General features: G+C 60.6%; 1 protein-coding gene across 5 annotated transcripts in view; it reads left to right on the top strand.

Annotated features, from left to right (window-relative positions):
• Positions 1–1,039: 1,039 nt before the first annotated feature.
• STK11 (serine/threonine kinase 11) overlaps positions 1,040–18,003 on the top strand; it is a 26,608-nt gene continuing 9,644 nt past the window's right edge. Inside the window, exons 1-8 of one of the 5 annotated variants that reach the window (XR_005834676.1) lie at positions 1,040–1,838; positions 11,081–11,164; positions 12,383–12,472; positions 13,356–13,488; positions 13,571–13,707; positions 14,775–14,902; positions 16,973–17,030; positions 17,321–17,517. Coding sequence is in view for 4 of the 5 variants with exons in the window: in XM_040629706.1 (XP_040485640.1) it covers positions 1,549–1,838; positions 11,081–11,164; positions 12,383–12,472; positions 13,356–13,488; positions 13,571–13,707; positions 14,775–14,902; positions 16,973–17,030; positions 17,321–17,517 (1,117 nt within the window). In the remaining variant the exon portion in view is untranslated. Of the gene's footprint in view, positions 1,839–8,057; positions 8,199–11,080; positions 11,165–12,382; positions 12,473–13,355; positions 13,489–13,570; positions 13,708–14,774; positions 14,903–16,972; positions 17,031–17,320; positions 17,518–18,003 lie in introns of those variants that run through there. The other 4 variants (XM_040629706.1, XM_040629705.1, XM_040629708.1 and 1 more) reach the window with 4 other exon arrangements.

The following is an 18,003-nucleotide window of genomic DNA, read 5'->3' as shown; positions in this document are numbered from 1 at the left end:
GCTCTGCCCGCCGCACAGCGGTTCCCAGGTGGCCGTTGTCGCTCACGACCTCCGGCCCCAGCCCCGAGCCCCTCCGAGGTCAGCACCGCGGGTTCTTCTCCCCGCTCCCGCTTCCCGCCAACCCCCCCCACCCCGTGACGGGCGCCTCTGCCGGCCAATGAGCCAAGCTGTAGCCACTCCCCGGGGCGGGGCCGAGAGTGAACCAATCCCCGCTTGGGCGCCCGCCTGGGTCCAACCGGCCCAATCGGCAGCGGCGGTGGGGCGGGACGTGGGGGCGTGGCCTTCCGGCTCAGCCAACGGGCGGGCACGTTGGCGGCGGGAGGGGCGGGCCCCGCCGCGGGCGTGCGACGGCGCGGCGGCGCAGGGCGGGGGCGGGAGGTAAACAAGATGGCGGCGGCGTGTCGGGCGCGGAAGGGGGAGGCGGCCCGGGGTGTCCGCGACTGAGGCGGGGCGCGGGAGGCAGCGGCGGCGGGCGCCGGCCGGCTCCGCGCCGCCTTGCATGGGCTGGGCCCCCGCGCCGCCCCGCCTGCTCCACACGTGCGGCGGCTGCGGCGGGGGCACGCGCCGTCCGGGCCCCGGCGGCCTCGGGAACCCCCGGCCGGGGCCTTCGGCCTGCGCCGCTTCAGCCGCCCGGAGCCCTGCGGGTCCCCGCGCCCCGCGGCCCGCGGCCGACGGCGTTCGTGGCCGAGAGCGAGCGTGGGCTGCCGTTTGGGGCGGGGGGCGGCCGCTCCGGGGTCCCAGGCCGGTGTGGGGGCGCCCCGGCGGCGGCCGGCTCCGACGGAAGTTGCTCCCCGCGGCGGGAGGGCCCCGGGCAGCCCCCCGGCCCCCCGACGCGCGCCCGGGGCTGGCGGGGGCGGACTTCGGTGCCCCCCGCGCGGTCCGGATAGGCACCTGCCGCTGCCTCGGGCCCCCAGGACGGCGGGCCCGGCCGGGAGCCGCCCCCAGCAGCGCGCCCGGCCCCCAGCGAAGCTCGGCTGCGCAGCCTGGGGCCCTGGGGCCGGCCGGCCGCCGCGGGGCCCTCTCTGGGCGCGCGCCACGGCCCGCTGGTAATGCCCGTCCCGGAGAAGACTTGGTTTGGCCGCACCGGTGTTTGTCCGAGGGTCTAAAGTCCCTGGAGAATGACCTAGCACTTGGAAGCCCCACCGGCCTCCTGAGGGCCCCCGTGGACGCGCCGGCCCGACCCGAAGCTGCGAGGCGGGCAGGCACCCAGACTTGCGACCCTCCGCACCGTCGGGTGCCGGGGTTCTGGGCCAGGCGCGCCTCTTGAACTCACGACTAGGACAATCGTTTCTTTTCGAAGAAGGGTTTTCCTCCTTTTTTGTTTTCCTTTCTTTCTTTTTTCTTTATTTCCCTTTTTCTTTCTTTCTTCTTCTTCTTCTTCTTTTTTTTTTTTTTTGCTTTTTTGTTGACTTTTGTTTTTTGGGGTTTTGTTTTGTTTTTTTGGAGAAGGGAACTTTAGTGGGACAAAAGGAAGAACCGCGCGCACCAGGGGCAATAGATAAGGGAGATAAGGAACCGCCGGCGAGAGTCGGAGGCGTTGGGTCCAGGATGGATGTGGCCGACCCGCAGCAGATGGGCATGTTTACAGAGGGGGAGCTGATGTCCGTGGGGATGGACACGTTCATCCACCGCATCGACTCCACGGAAGTCATCTACCAGCCCCGGCGCAAGCGGGCCAAGCTCATCGGCAAGTACTTGATGGGAGACCTGCTGGGGGAGGGGTCCTACGGCAAGGTGAAGGAGGTGCTGGACTCGGAGACGCTGTGCAGGAGAGCTGTCAAAATCCTCAAGAAGAAGAAGTTGCGAAGGATCCCCAATGGGGAGGCGAACGTCAAGAAGTAAGTGTGGGCTTCCTGGGTCAGTGTGTGGCCAGCTAGCAAGGTTGGTCATCTTCCTTCCTTCCCTCTTTTCTCCTTCCTTCCTTCCTTCCTCCCTCCCTCCCTCCCTTTCCTTAAAATTTGTAGGTGACCAGCCAGCTTCCGTGTGGTGCTTGCTAGAGAAAGTGTTGTTGGAAACTGCTGAAGTAGTCTGACAAAGTCAGGCTCGTGTGTTGCACCTGGGTGTCCCCTTTCTTCAGATGCTGGTGTCAAAGCCTTTGGAGTGGGTTGCACCCCATCCCCCTTCACCCTCCCAGCTGTCTGAAGAATTTAGGTGCCCAGTGGAACCAGCCAATGTTTATTTGGTCCTGAGAATTTGTGTTCCTAAACGGCCCTGGCGCCACCAGCAGGTTTTCTGCACAGCATGCGGCTGTTACTAGGGCCCGGGAAATGCGATTTGTTTACCCTGTTGGAGGGGAGCCCTGCGGTTGCCAAAAATAATTGTTTGCACTGGCTTATCGGTCAGCAGGGGGTAACTTAGCCCTTTCTTGCTCACTTGGGATGTGACACTAGACACATCTGCGACTGTAGGCCCAGGTGACTCCTGGGAGAGGAATCAGCTTGTGTCCTGGCAAACTTTTTACCCGAACTTCTCCAGGTGCGTGTCAGCTCCTAGGCATCGCAGAGGTGTTGGTGTCTGCCTCCAGGAGTCTCCCCAACCCCCAAGGACGGTGGGAGCCCTGTGTCCGTCCCTCTTGCTGGGTTCAGGAGGGGGCGCCCCTTCTTATGGCTGCCACCCACTGCGACCCCGCCCCGCCTGGGCTCGTGCTCCTCCCAGCCTGTAGTTTCCAAGAAGGGGTTTATCTAGCAGGCCAGGCGGGCCGGGTGGCAGGACTGACTGACGACCTTGGACGTCCCAGCACGTCCCAGCACGTCCTGATGTTGGCCCTCCCTCCAGGCCCGTCCTGGAAAGTGCTGCTCCCCTGTCCGCTTTCACCTCCCCCCTTCCTGGCCCAGCCTGCTCTCACGCATAAGCTGAGCTGTTTTCACTTGCTCTGTTCACTTGCTCTGTGCCGGCGTGGTTCTGGGCGTGGTGAAATTGTGGATGGAACAGAGAACCGAAACTGGGCTGGCTCTGGTGCTGGTGCCCCAGCTAGTCAGAGCAGACTTCTTCCAGTGCGGTCCGAAGGCAAGGTGGGCGGCATTTTGAGGCCTCTCTACGCTCTTCGTGTCCCAGCCTGTGGACGTGGAGCAGGGATGGCCTGTGCCCTAGGGCCCGTTTCTTACCTGTGAGGTGGGACTGGGCAGGGGCCCCTGTGTGCTGGGGGAAACTGAGGCAGGGGGCAAGCCAGTGCCCTCCTGGAGTCCACACAACTGAGTCAGACATCCTCACTCAACTGCCGGCTTCGAAGTCCCGTTTTCTCATTAAGCCAGAAGCCCCTGGGGGTTATGTGGCTTCAGGCTGCCGGTTCGCCTACACTGCAGGTTGGGGGGCAGTGAGCTGCTGCTTCCTGGCTTCCTGGATCGTGCCCCTGGAAACAAAGCCCTCTGCCAATCTCTGGGGTTCATCTGTGTCTTCCAGGCTCCTCTCAGGTCTCATCCCCAGATATGTCTGGGCAGCAGGGTGCCGGTCTCTTCCTGCATGGTTGAACTCTGCTAGTTGGAGGCAGCATGGGTCCATGGAGGTGTTCTGGCTGGCCACGTTGTTCCATGCTGCTCTGGTACCCCAGGCCCCGGCCTCTTGGGAGCAGTACCCCGAGGTTCCCAGAGTCCTTGAGTCCGTTCAAGGGCCCAGGCTGGGTTTCAGCACCAATTGATGTGTGGCTAGAGACACCCAAGCCCACGCTGCTGGCTTCCTGGGCAGCTGATGGCCGCAGAGTTGAGCAGGTCGCAGAGCTCTGCAGACCCCTGCTGCGGTGGACGGGTGCTGTTGGGGTGGGCAGGTGCCTGCCTCCACTGAGGCACAGTGTACGTGTTGTGGAGGCAGTCATTCATGAGATGCAGTGTGCATTTGACAAACGCACACACCCAAGGTCAAGTTAAAGGATGTTTGCCACCTCCAGGAGTTCCCTTGTGCCGCGTGGGAGACAGAAATGACCAGAGGCTGACCGGAGGGTTGATGAGCACTGGTGTCCCTGTCTCTGCTTTCCTGAATGGTCAGCCAGGACGCCAAGAGCTTGTGGAGACATCTGGGTGTGCAGTGTTGAGGCTGCAGGGAGCTCGGTCCTGCAGTGTCCGTCAGAAGAACCTGAGGGGAAACTGAGGCCCGGGAGGCAGAGCGTTGGGGTCCCCAGCTGGCTCGGCAGTTAGCATAAGGTGTCACAGCTGCAAGGCACTGTGCCTATTTCATCAGCTCAGGGCCCAGCTCTCATAGGAAGCAAAGGGGTGTCCTTGCAAGGGGAGGTCCAGGCTCCCTGGCCAGTGCTGCCAGCCGGCTGCAGGGAAAAAAGGGTCCTTTGTCTTCAAGAGGTTTAATAAACTCCAATAGCTTTTCTCCAAGTGAAGTGCCCGGAACCCCCAGACAAGCTTTAGGACTCCCGACTTTTTTCTTAAAGCTTTTTTCTTAAAGAATGTCGTCTGTGATCAAGGTGGGGGGTGTTCAGGACATCCCCCCTTCATGTGGTTTCCTCCCAGGAACTGCCGTGGACCTGTGCTTGCCCCCACTGTCCTTCACACTTCTTAAAACTAGTACGTTCTTTTTTTTTTTTTTTTAAGATTTTATTTATTTATTCGACAGAAATAGACAGCCAGCGAGAGAGGGAACACAAGCAGGGGGAGTGGGAGAGGAAGAAGCAGGCTCCCAGCGGAGGAGCCTGATGTGGGGCTTGATCCCATAACGCCGGGATCACGCCCTGAGCCGAAGGCAGACGCTTAACCGCTGCGCCACCCAGGCGCCCCAAAACTAGTACGTTCTTATAGAGCAAGAAAGTTTCAGAAAGCTTCAAGTTAAAAAAAAAAAAAAAAGAATCATTCATGATTTCAGAACTGACACATCTTGCCAATTTCCTTCAAGTCTTTTTTGTTGTTGTTGTTTTAATCTGTCCAAGCACTTTTTATATATCCCTGTCATTTTTATTATTTTATTTTTATCCCCCATTATTTTTAGAAAATCAGTTGTACTTGTTTTTCTTTTTTCTTTCTTTTTTTTTTTTAAGATTTATTTATTTATTTGGCAGAGAGTGCGAGGGCACAAGCAGGACCAGAGGCAGAGGGAGAAGCAGGCTGCCCTCTGAGCAGGGAGCCCGATGTGGGGCTCAGTCCCAGGACCCCAGGTCATGACCTGAGCTGAAGGCAGATGCTTCACCGACTGAGCCACCCAGGTGCCCTGTGCTTGTTTTTCTAACAGGCAGTAGGATCACATGGACTGAGCCTGTAAAAGTCGGGATGGGGGTGTGTGTGGAGTCTCCCTCACTCCGTCCTGGGGCGGCGGGAGGGCAGCGGTTGCGCACGGGGCAGCTGTGCCCGCAACAACGTGCAAACGCTGCTGCTCCCTTTTCAGAGTCTCATGCGTCACCGGACGTTCTCTGGGGGTATTCTTCCGTCAGCTGTTTAGAAATGTAAAAATCGCTTGTTGGTCACCGCAGTATCGTCATGGGGGCAGTGGTTCTGGACCCCTGCCCTTCTGCCTGAGCCAGTCTGCTTTTCTGATGTCAGGTTTCCAGGTCGGGTCTCCGTGGTGGTCTTGTTGGGGGTGGCAGGGCTCCATGGCCAGGTCTAACCTACCTTGTGCTGGTGACTCTGTTTACTGTGTTGGTGAATTACCTGGTGTCACGTCCCATAATAAGTGCAAGGGTATTTCAAGGGCATATTCCCACAAGTGGAGTTTTTGGGTTAGAGGGAGCGCGTGTACGTTTGATAAGCTGCGTCCAGACTGCCGGTCCCCCAGCCTCCCCAGCCAGTCTCGTCCAGCAGGCTTCTGCGTTCTGAGTGACCCCCAGGAGCACTGGGTCCTCGGCAGACAGGCGGCAACTCCGTAAGCAGGTGCCGGTTTCCAGGCTGGGGCCTCAGTGAGGCCGGGACCGCCTTCTGATGATTGGCGGATAGTTGGATCTGGGTAGCGAGTGGTTGGGATTTTAGTGTGTCCTGAATCAGAGCTCTGGACTTCGTCGGCTCTTGTTCTTGTTCCAAGTGGCCTCTACAGCATCTGCCCCTCCCCCTGCCCCGTATTGGGAAGGGCTCCACTGTGAGCCCAGGCTGGCTGGCCACCAGAGGGGGCGGCAGGAGGGCGAGGCAGCTCACCCACAGTGAAGGTCCTGGCGGCCTCCCTGATGTCTGGTCTTCCCCTCGCGGGGGCGGGGGTGGGCATTGATTCTGAAATGTGGGAGCTCAGGGCCACACTGGGCTCTGGGGGCCGTTGGGATGTGTGCCAGTCCTGGGAGCGTATGAAATACTGCCAAAGCTTCCCTTTATCCTGGATCCACCATGTGGCCGAACTGCAGTTTATTCTTGCAACAGCTTTGTCGATGCGTAACGCACATACCAAACTTCATGGTGTTAAGGTGTATTTCAGTGGCATTAACCAGGTTGTGAAACTCAACACTACCTAACTGCAGAACATTTCAGCTCCCCAAAAGGAAACCCCAATCCATCAGCTGTCACGCCCCATCACCAGCCCCCATGAGCGTCCTTCCCGTCTGTGGAGGAGCCTGTTCTGGACGTGTCACACACGTGGACTCCCACGCCGCGTGGCCTTCTGCGTCTGGTTCCCTCCCTGAGTGTCGTGGGCTCGGGGTCCATTCCCAGGGCAGCGCGGGTGGGCGCTTCGCTCCTGCTCGTGGCCGAGGGACATGCCCGCACATGGGTGGATGTGTTCTGTTTATCCACTTACCACCGATGGGTCTTTGGGTTGTATCCACTTGATGCCTTTTATGAGTCATGCTGTTGGGGACGTGTGGACAAGTGTCTGTGTTGAGTTGCAGTTTTAGCAATTTCCCCTTGTTTTAGTCTCATTCCTGGGCCTCTGAGGGCCTCTGGTCGTATGTTTAGAAGCATCAACAGAGGGGCTGAGCGGCGAGGAGGATCTTGGTCCGTGTCCCTTGGGCACCCGGCGGACCCTTCTTTGTCTGGAGGGGAGTGACGTCGGAGCTCCCTGGGTGGCTCAGTCTCACTGTGGGATGTGTGGAGCTGGTGCTTCTCGGAGTGGCCGTGGGCCTGTCCCTGCGTGTTCTGTTTTGGTCCGTCCCGGCTGCGGAGGCAGCTACTTTGCATTTCTCTGTAAGCCTGAACGGCTTTATGACCCTCATTCAGTTTTTCTTCTGGTTAATCAATAAGCAGTCCACTTCGGTTAGGCAGCAACCCTGGGCAGGTCCCAGGCAGCTGGCCGGGGGGCTGAGCTCCTCGCTTTTCCTTTTTCTTTAAACATTGTTTTTTCTTGTTTTTGGACCCGAGATATAACTTGTAGGAGACCTAGAAAATACAGAGGTGATAGAAACCCCCTCGGTACACCCTGGGGGTCGCTGGGCCTACCCTCCTGCCGAGGTGGAGCTCTGAGCGTGTGGCTCCCCCCGCCCCTCTGTTAGAGTCTGACGTTGTGTCCGTTCTGTCCTGGCGTCAGGAACATGGTTTATGTGTTTACACACGGTGCTCTGATCACAGTTAACTGAGCAAACACATGAGCAGTCCCCCACAGCCACGGTGGGTCTGCCCCGTTCTGTTAGAGTGAGGCCTTTTCTTGAAGAACATACTTTACGGACATCGGAATGGGAGTGTTGAGGTGTTTGAGTGCAGAGGAAAGGGTGCTGCACCCTGCTTTGGTTGGGAGTTCGTGACGTGAACATCTCACAGCAGATGAACGTTTATTTGGCGGTGATTTCATCCTGACGGCAATGGGCGGAGGGGGAGGCACGGCCTGGGTTGTCCCAAGACACGAGAAGAGAATGCAGAGCTTGTAGGCGCACCCTCTTACCAGCAAGGACCAAGGGTGCGCTTTCTGAGGGCTCCTTGACTTGCAGAGGGGTCCCTGCTCCAGAGCTGCCGTGTGGTTTTGTTGGCTGCCAGGGCTGGGAGTTTAGAAGTGGGGTCACAGGGACGGCTCACAGAGGCTGCACGGAGCTCAGCTGTAAACTCTGCAGTCCTGCTTCCTTCGCACCTGTCCCCCCACAGGGGGCTGCCATTCAGCTGGATAGAGGAAGGGCCTCCTTGTCTCAACACATGTGTTTTATTTTTATTTTTGTAATTTTCATTTTATTTTATTTTTTAAGTAGGCTGCACGCCCAGCGTGGGGCCTGAACTCACCACCCTGAGATCAAGAGTCCCGTGCTCTGCTGACTGAGCCAGCCAGGCGCCCCATGAACACATGGTTTTAGTTGTGTTACCCGTACCTGAAGTGATCTCTTTGGATGAAGAGGAAGAATGCCCTGAGGAAGTTTCTGGGGCTAGGAGGTTGGTGTGGACGGTTGGAGGAAGCCCCTGGATCCCCAGGCTGCAGTCAGCTGACCTGAGCTGTCCCAGTGTGTTGGGGAACCTCATTCCAGTGCTGGGGTGTGTACTGACGGTTCCCAGCCCTGTGTGCTGTCCCAGGAAGCTGGAGCTTGGAGGAGTTGGGGTCTGTCTGTGGCTGACCCCTCCATCCCCAGGGGCCATGCAGCGCTTGCTAACCTAGCTTTCATCCTGCATGGATGCCCTTCTCCTATGGGGCCGTCTCACTTGTGTGCCTTTGCTGAATCCACCCTGGCTGCAGACCCTTGACAGGTGCCCACACAGCTGCCTCCCAGGCCTGGCTGCTGACCAGGTAGTTCGGTGGGTGTTGGCCAGACTGGGTGGACAGTGGGTGCTGGATGGTAGTCTCTGAGAGGAGCTGCTCTGCACTCAGGCCAAGCAGCACATGGCAGTGACGCCACACGCTGCCGGCTGGGGGCTGCCGGCCGGCCATGCTGTGTTAGTGGGTGCTGCTGCCGCCGCACATCTATCAGATGGAGATGGAGCGCGATGGGCCAGTGGGTGGAGAGTTTCTGGGGCATAGGTGAGCTCTGGGCACCAGGCTGGGAGAGTCAGGGCAGTGGGATGGTTTGGGTGGGAGGCGGTGGAGGAAGGAGGGAGGGAGGAAGACAGGGCCTGGGTTCCAGGGATGACTTGCGCTGGGTGGGGGGTGGCTTGAGGGTCTGCCCCAACCCGTCAGGGACTTTCTTACCCTTTATAGCAGAGCTCTCACACAACACTCTCCCGCCCCCAGAGGACAGTTAGCTGTGTCTGGAGATGTCTGTGGTCGTCAGGACTGGGGTGCTTCTGGCACTGAGGGGGTGGGGGCCAGGGATGCTGCTGACCCCCCAGTGCCCAGGATGTCCCCACAGAGAGTGACCTGCCCAGAATGTCAGCAGGGCCCAGGGGAACAAACCCGGCATTAATTATTTGGAAAAAATATTGAGTCTGCCCCCTGCACACGCTGGACGCCAGAGTAAACCCCCAGGGGTAGAGGGTACAAACCAGGGCGACCCCAGCGTCTGTGAGTCACCCGGACTCCATGTGTGTGGTGAAGTGTGTGCGGCATCCTGGGACCTAGGGAGTACGATGGTTAGGGCACCTTCTGAACAGGGAAAACCAGGGTAGAATCCTTGTCGCAGCTGGAACCCTCTGGTGGGGGTGGGAACAGGTTTCTGCCAGTGAGTTTGTGGGAAAGTGGCTGCGAGGCTGTGCTTTGTTCTGTGAGTTGGTGGCTTCCTGGGCTCTGGGTCTGGGTTCTCCAGTCTGGGGTGGGGGCCATGCACAAATGCCATTTCTGGGGCCCTGGAATCTGTATGGCAGTAGCTGCTGCGTGGTTCCAGGCTTCACAGCCCTATAGAGAGCCGGCACTCAGGACGGTGAGTGGTGTCGGGGGCACAGGATTCATGCACTTGGAGGGGGTGGCTGTCAGGAGGGGCCTCCTGGAAGAGGCAGCCTTCTCATAGAGCCTGGACAGCGGGACAGATGTGACCTGAGTCTCTGAGGACGACGGGGTCTCCCCTGCCCAGCTGTTCTTATGTCCCATGCTTGGGTTTCCTGGTGAGGTCTTCTAAAAAAAACTTCATTGAGATATTATTCACAATCATACAATTTGGTGGCATTTAGTGTATTCCTAGGGATTCCCTTTATATTATTCCAGAACATTGCATCACCCCAAAAGGAAACCCCGTCCCCATCAGCAGTCTCCTTCCCAGCCCCCGGCCCCCGCGAGCCCCCTTCCCATCCGTGGAGGAGCCTGTTCTGGACGTGTCACACACGTGGACTCACACGCCATGGGGCTTTGTGTGTCTGGTTCCCTCCCTGAGCGTCGTGGGCTTGGGGTCCATCCCCGGGCAGTGCGGGTGGGCGCCGCGCTCCTGCTCATGGCCCAGGGAGCCTCCCGTGTGTGGTGGATGCGTTGTGTTTGTCTGTCTGCCTGTGATGGGCACTGGGGCTGTTCCCACGTCGGGGCTTCTGTGGGTGGTGCTGCCGCGAACGTGCTCGTGCGGCTTTCTGTGTGGACGTACTCTGGTTGTTACGGGCACACACCTGCAGCGAAGTTGCTGGTTCAGCTGATAACTTGACCATACCCTCCCCCAACACCTGGTAGCTGCGTGGGCCTGTCTCCTGCTCAGACCCTGGGCAGGTGAAGCATCAGAAGGCCAGACAGCGCTGGGCACAGGCCCGTGGGCGAGATTGGTGCCAGGTGGGCGGCTGTGCCGTGACATCCATTCTGGTGGGGCCGGTGGGGCTGCTTTCTCCCCGTGCGTGGACTGGAGCAGCTGAGGTCTGCAGGGCTCTCCATCTTTCCTGCAGGGCTGTGGGGGGCCAGGGAGAGGAAGGGAGCCCTCGTGGAGACCGTCCGGCTGTGGCACGGTGCCTGGGGCTTTGTTCCTGTGGGGAGGCACAGAAGGGTGCTGGGTGGACTGGGGCAGCCTGGCCCTGCTGGGTAGCTGAGCCCTGGCTTCTTCACATAGGAGCTGCTCCCTCCACACTTCAGCTGCTCTGCCTGTGTCACAGCGCTGTGATCTTTTATAAAGAAAATCTGTTCTGTTAAGATGTTTAAAAAGCATCCTGATTGCATTGTCCCTGTCGAAGCCCCGAAGACTCGGGGAGACCCTGTTGCTGTCACTGGATGGAACTGCTCACTTGGAAGGGGCAGCAGAAAAGCGTCTCCGGGTTCTCCTGGTGCCTGCGCACCTCAGAGCCTGGTGTGTCCTCTGTACGGCACCCGGAGGGCACGCTCCCCCTTCTTACCAAGCAGAGGGCGCAGGGTGTTCCGAACACACAAGGCATCAGCCATTCCCGCTGGCGGCTCGGCTGATGTCTCTGTTTTTTGTCTTCAGGGAAATCCAACTTCTGAGGAGATTACGGCACAAAAACGTCATCCAGCTGGTGGACGTGTTGTACAATGAAGAGAAGCAGAAAATATATCCTTGTGGCAGCTGGTCTGCCAGAGCGCCAGGTCAGGGCTGCGTGGGAGGGGGCGCAGGGGGCGGGGCTCAGAGTGCTGTCTTCCTAACCCTAAACCCGCCCCTCTGTGACTCCAGGTGGTAGACCAGCCAGCCCTGGTCAGTGGTCAGCCTTGTCCAGCTAGTGCCATAGGGCATGGGCCATAAAACACTCAGGTCACCTGCCAGGTCCCCATAGTGTCTCAGACCTCCTTGTGCGGATGCTGGGGTCTTTCTTTTACCCTGTGCCCTGGAGTGGAAGTGCTGGGTCTAGGTGACCCTGGGTTTAGGGGGCCTCGTCGCGAGTGCTCTCCTTGCCTCTGGAATTCAGGCTCCCGTCTTGCCCTTCAGGGCTGCTCTGGGGTAGAATGTGGGGTGAGGAATGTGTCATTCTGCAGGAATGCTTCCCTGGGAGTGTCCTCGGCTTTTGCCCTTTACTCTCTGGGGATGGGCTCCCATCTCTTCCAGGCGGTGTGGCTCTGGCCAGCTCCAGGTCTAGGGAGCAGGCGTGTGCGGGCCCTAGGTCTAGCTGGGGGGCTGCTGTCTTCCCACAGAAGTGCTGGGCACGGGGTGACAGGGTTTCCAGCACGTGGCTCCTCTCCAGCGTGCTCTCACGGCCACCTCTGCTGGAGACGCAGTAGGGGTTTTGTCCTTCTCTCCTGCTGGCCTGAGACACTCAGCCACTTCCACTGTGGCCCGGCCACCCCCAGATCTTCATTCCCCTGGCTCCAAGGCCCCGTCCTCCTCCGGCTCGGAGCCCCTCATCCTCCTGTGTTTCCCATCAGCTTGTAGGCCCTTGCCCCACCTGCCCCGCCCTCCTGCCCTGCAAGCTTTGTCTCCTTACTTCCTGTGGGGCTGGGGGTAGAGCTGGAGCTCCTCAGGGTGTTGAATGTCTGGGGAGGGCTTCTTGTGTGTCCGGGGCACTGAGGCCAGACGAGGCAGCCACAGACCTCTACAAGTTGACTCGGGGGGGGGGGGGGGCGTCGGTGGAGGAGCAGAGATGCCCTGCAGGCCCTGTAATCCCTTGTCTTTCTTGCTGTCTTCCGGTGCTCCTGCTGGTCTTTAATAGAGCCGTCAGATGTGGTCGGGGTCTTCTCCCCCAGGCCCTCCCCGTGAGCACCTGCCATCTGTTCCCTGGGAATAGGCCCTGCCTGGGGTGGGGGTCTCTGCCAGTCCGAGGTTTCCTTAGCACCCCACGTATATGGTGATGGAGTACTGCGTGTGCGGCATGCAGGAGATGCTGGACAGTGTGCCAGAGAAGCGCTTCCCCGTGTGCCAGGCCCACGGGTAGGTGCTTGCCGCTGGGGCCCCATGGCCGCCCCTCCCTCCTGCGGGGTCGCCCACGGGCCCATGCGCTTCAAGGATCCAGTCCTGTGTTCAAACGAGTTTCTTTTTTCTTTTGGGCAGAGGGAGGGGCGGAGGGAGAGAGAATCTCGAGCTGACTTCCCGCTGAGTGCAGCACCCAACATGGGCTCGATCTCACGACCCTGAGATCACGACCTGAGCCCAAATCAGAGTCAGACGGTTAGCCGACTGCAACAGCCAGATGCCCCTCAGACAGGTTTCCGATCATCAGGGACGTGAAAGCTCAAGTGTGTTTCAAGCCTCAGCTTCAGGGGCTCAGTCTGCTTCACACTCAGCCCAGCTGCTGTGGACAGAGCCCCTCTGTATGCCTCCCTGCCCTGGTGTGCTCACTGCCGCCGCAGGCTTTGAGACCTTGTCGTCCCTGAGAAGTCCCTGACAGTGACCTGAACTGCCACAGGCCAGCTGGCCCTCCTGGGGGTGTCACACGTCCCTGGCCCCAGGAACACTTCAGGGAGATGACACGGTCACGTCGAAGCCAGGCCAGTTAGACAACACAGCACAGTCCTTGGGCCCGTGGGGATCATGAAGAAGGGCTGCCTGGGTGGGGGAGGAGCTCGGGGCCGGGGAGCCCTCTGCCTTCCCAGGAGGCTTAGGTTGGAGTGGTCCCCAGCCCTTGTGGGGCAGGAATCGCTTGGCTGGGCCACCTGTCCTGTCATTCCTGTGTGCCTGGCCGCAAGGACTCCCTGGCCTTTGTCTCCTGTCTTTGGTCCTGCTGGGTTTACCCCAGGTGGCTGCTGTGCCAGGGGGGCCTGACAGACGGGACGGAAGCCCTCGGTGGGACCGGTCACGGAGGTCTGTCCCGCAGGTACTTCTGCCAGCTGGTGGACGGCCTGGAGTACCTGCACAGCCAGGGCATCGTGCACAAGGACATCAAGCCGGGCAACCTGCTGCTCACCACCAGCGGCACGCTCAAGATCTCCGACCTGGGTGTGGCTGAGGTAGGCGCCCATCCTTCAGCGCACCGGCGGGCGACTGACCCCCCAAGGCCCACGCCCTGAGGGCCGCCTGCTCTTGCTGCAGGCGCTGCACCCTTTTGCTGAGGACGACACGTGCCGCACGAGCCAGGGCTCCCCAGCATTCCAGCCCCCTGAGATTGCCAATGGCCTCGACACCTTCTCTGGCTTTAAGGTGGACATCTGGTCAGCTGGGGTCACTCTGTAAGTGCCCAGGGGCCTTAGTCCCCCTGCTCTGCCCCCTCTCCCCCCTCCAAGGGCCCCTCCTTTGCCCACCAAGGACTCAGGCACCCTGTTTGGGCTCCAGGGTTCTCAAACCTGCCCCTCTTAGTGGGTCCCCCAGACACCATTCCGGGGTATGCTGAGGTGGCCAGAGTGCCAGAGAGACCGTGGAGCCAAGATTAGGAGCCCCCTGTGGGTAGAAGCAGATGGGACTGCTTCCCACCTTGTGGGGTCCTCAGGGTCAGAGACCTGGTGTGGGGGCGCACACACAGACTGGCCGTCGTCCTCGGGCTGCCCCCGGCCTTCTGCCTTGGTTGCCGAGGGCTTGTCCTCGTCGCCTTCCTGCGGGTTTACATGGCAGGGTCACAGTGTTTCTGGCTCGACTCCTCGTGATGTCATCGGACGGAGTTCTCAGACACGGCGGGCTGCAGTGCTGCTCAGCCGGCCGCGAGGTGCCCCCCACCCAGGTTCTGCTTTTCCGTCCGTCTGGGCACAGCCCTGAGTACCCGTGCACTAGCCGTGCTCCGTGGGGCCCTCCCCACCCCTGCAGCAGGGGGTGTGCCGCAGACATGGCCCAGCCCAAGCACTGACCAGCGCGGTCCAGGACCTGCCCTCCTACCCCCACTTGCGGGGCAGCTGCTGGCTGGCGCGGGTGGTCCATTTTATTTTTATTCTTATTTGATTGATTGGTTGGTTGTGGGCTCCATGCTGAGCATTGTGGAGCCCAGCGTGAGGCTCGAACTCAACGACCCTGAGATCCACTGTTGGACGCTTAACCGACTGAGCCACCCAGGCGTCCCCATTTTGTTTTGTTGGGAGATAATGCACGTACCACAGGATCCACCCTTCTCAGATGTACGATGCAGTGGGTTTGGTATTTTCAGAGTGGTGCAGCCCCCACCGCCATCTATTCCAGAACATTCCTGTCACCCGGTATGAGGCCTCACAGGCGCGGGTGGTTTAAGGCTCTGTGCCAGGCTGGTTCCAGGCCGGGGCCACAGGAGAAGCCCCGACTGACCAGGCCTCTCTCCTTCCCGTCGGGGGCGAAGCTATAACATCACCACAGGCCTGTACCCGTTCGAGGGGGACAACATCTACAAGTTGTTTGAGAACATCGGGAAGGGAGACTACACGATCCCGGGTGACTGCGGCCCCCCGCTCTCGGACTTGCTGAGAGGTGAGGCCCTCGGGACAGCACCGGTGGGGCTGGAGGTGTTGGGAATGGGCTGCCAGGGGGTGATGGGGGTCTTAGGGGTGCCTCTGGAGAGCTGGGTCTCCTCTCTGCAGCCCCCACCCCGCTCCACCCCCTAGGGAATGGGCCCAGTTAGTGGAGAGCGGCTGAGGCTGGGACGGGCTTACAGCTGCCTTGGTCCTTTTGTTCCACCCTCTTGTGACCCCCAGCCACGGCCCTCAGAGGGACCTAGCTGCCGGCTGCCGGGTCCCTGGGTCTCTTCCTGCTGCATATTCCAGGCTGTGCAGCAGGTGGCGCTGTGCAGCCACAGCCGTGGGCCTGTCGGGGGATGGGCCCAGCAGCTGTGGGCTGGCGGGGGGGTGGCGGGGGGAGCCACAGCTGATGTTTGGCTGGAGCCTGTGTGTGATAATAGAGCACGTGCAGAGTGTCACCCCCACGTGTCGCCAGCGTGTCCCCGGTACCTGAGAGTCACTGAGATGCGGCCTCAGGCTCCATTCCGGCGTGGAACTGGCTCTGCAGTTCACGCAGAGCGCTCAGTCCTCTTCCAGGCTGCATGTCACTTACAGTTGAAACAGTAGATTCCCGTGACTCCAGGAGTACTTGAGAGTTTTCTAGTAACAGAGTCACGCTGGTTTTTAAGTTTCGGTGAGAGTGACACAGAGCTCAAGCCAGCCTGCTTGTCTGCAGCAGCCGGACTCCACCCCCCGGGCACAGGCCTGCATTGGCAGCACCCCTCCCCCGGGACCCTCCGAGACAGCTGGGTGGGTGTAGCCCTGCCCCATTCCCACTGCTGCTCAGACCTGGCCTCCTCCCAAGTTCTTGGAAGTTCTCGGGCACTCTCTGTGGGCAGGTTGTACTGTCAGCTGTCCCTATCCTCGAGGGTGCCCAGAGCACAGCCCTCTGACCCCCCCTCCCCCACTGAGGACCATTCCACTGGGGGTCACTGCAGAGTCGGCTACGAGGGCAGACGGGGCTCTTTCTTGACAGGTGCAGGCCGGCGGGCGTGTTTTCTGAATGAGGCTTTGTTGCCTCAGTCCATTACTACTCATACTCTTCTCAGTGCTGGACACGGTCCCTGTCGGGGTGACGACTTAAATGGCGGAGGGTGTCAGGGTCCCTGTCTCCAGATGCAGGGGGGGCAGCCCCATCCCTTACCTCCTCCACGGCATTTGCCCTCAGGCCGAGGTGGCCAGTGCTTCTGGTCTGCACATCCCCCTGCGCCCACGCCCCTGCTTCAGGGCCTTTGCACTGGGGGTACACGGTGCAGTGCGGAGGCTCTTCCCACAGCCGGGACTGCTGGGGTGGCTCCCTGTGTCTCCTAGAGCACCATCCTGGCCCTGAGGCCTGGTGGTGCTCCTCCTTGCCTGCAACCTGAGCACTGAGGCCAGGACCCCTGGTCTTCCCTGCTCTTCGGCACTGCTCAGACCTTCAGCTTTCTGAGCACCCAGCTCTCCAAGTAGCCGCACGTTTCCTGAGAACGAAGCTGCCCGCCAAGGGGGAGACGTGCAGAGCTCTCAGAGCTGTGCACCCCCGCCCCCTTCTCTGCATGACGCTTGTGGAGCTCCACCCTCCTGTTGGAAAGGGGAGGCAGACGCTGCGGGCTCTGGGGTGGGCAGGGAGCAGGCCCGCGTGTTTCGTCGTCCGCCCGCACGTGGACAGGCTGTGCGTTACTGGGATGGGACTATCCTGCTTCTCAGCAGCTCTGGTGTCCTCGGAGGGGCATTTGCTGTCCTTTTGCTGTCTTCCCAGCCATTCCCATTATCTGCGGCTTTGCCTCTTTCTGCCGGGCAGCCTCCTGGGGCTGCAGGGCCTCATCTTCACACAGTTACAGGCTCTGCCTCTTTGCCCCATGCCCGGGTCAGCCCTGTTGGTGGCGACCAGGCCCATGGGGGGCTGCGATGGGCGGGGGTGCTTGGAGCACTCTGAGCTGGGGCCCCACTCCCACATGCCAGTGTCACCTCCTCCTGGGGGTGTCCTCTGCACAGGCTGACATGGGGCAGGGCAGGGGCCACGTGCCCAGCACTGACTCCCCACGGCCTGCTGGTCTTCTGTCAGGGATGCTGGAATACGAGCCAGCCAGGAGGTTCTCCATACAGCAGATCAGACAACACAGGTGAGTCCCTGTGGGGCCCAGCTGTGGGGGGTCGGGGTCCTCGTGGTGGGAGTCAATGGGGAGATTCTGGGGGTGCACGGATGTGCACGGTGGTATTGGGTGGGGGTGGGATATGGGGGTCTGGAGTTACGGGGGCCTTTCTGGCCCTCGGTCTCCTACCCGCCCTCCCCCTCCCCATACAGATTTTAGGGGTGGGCCCTGAGGTCAAGAGGAGCCCCTGTCCCAAGGGCGAGACTGACATAGGGAGCTGGGCGAGCCTCCAGGCTGTCCTGACTTGCTGACTTCCACAGCTGGTTCCGGAAGAAGCACCCGCCAGCTGAGGAGCTGGTACCCATCCCACCGAGCACAGACTGCAAGGATCGCTGGCGCGGCATGACGGTGGTGCCCTACCTGGAGGACCTGCACGGCTGTGCCGATGACAACGGGGAGGAGGACCTGTTCGATATCGAGGACGACATCATCTATACTCAGGACTTCACGGTGCCCGGTGAGTCCGGCTGCCACTGCAGCTTCACAGCCTGGCCTCCGTGTCCACCTGCCTACGTGGCAGAGCTCACGTCTCCGTGTCCCCGACCTGACCTCAACCTCGGAGGGCCAGCTGAGAGCACAGACAGCCGTGGGGGTGTGGCCGGTCCTCCTCTCCCCCACGGAAGCAGGTGGGGATCCTGGAGGGCAGAAGCCACCCAGGGCGCCCTCCTGTGTTCTGGGAAGTGCACATCACGTCCTACCAGGTGGTGAGAGATGGGGGACGCCCCTCTGACGGCCCTGAGAGGGTCCAGTGGCCCTCCTGGTGCCTGGCTGCCCACCCTGACACATGTCGCCTTGCTTCCCCAGGTGGCGAGGAGGCGTCTGAGGCAGGGCTTAGAGAGGAGAGAGGCACGCAGAAGAGCCAGTGCTCAGACCTTTCTGGAGAGGAAGCTGAGGCCGGGGGCGCAGAGGAGCTCGAGGCCTTAGTGTAGCGCTGCCCCTGCCC

Source organism: Ursus maritimus, unplaced genomic scaffold (assembly GCF_017311325.1).
Source record: "Ursus maritimus isolate PB19 unplaced genomic scaffold, ASM1731132v1 scaffold_14, whole genome shotgun sequence".
NCBI classification, from domain to species: Eukaryota; Metazoa; Chordata; class Mammalia; order Carnivora; family Ursidae; genus Ursus; species Ursus maritimus.
This window is presented reverse-complemented; position numbering and strand designations above follow the sequence as displayed.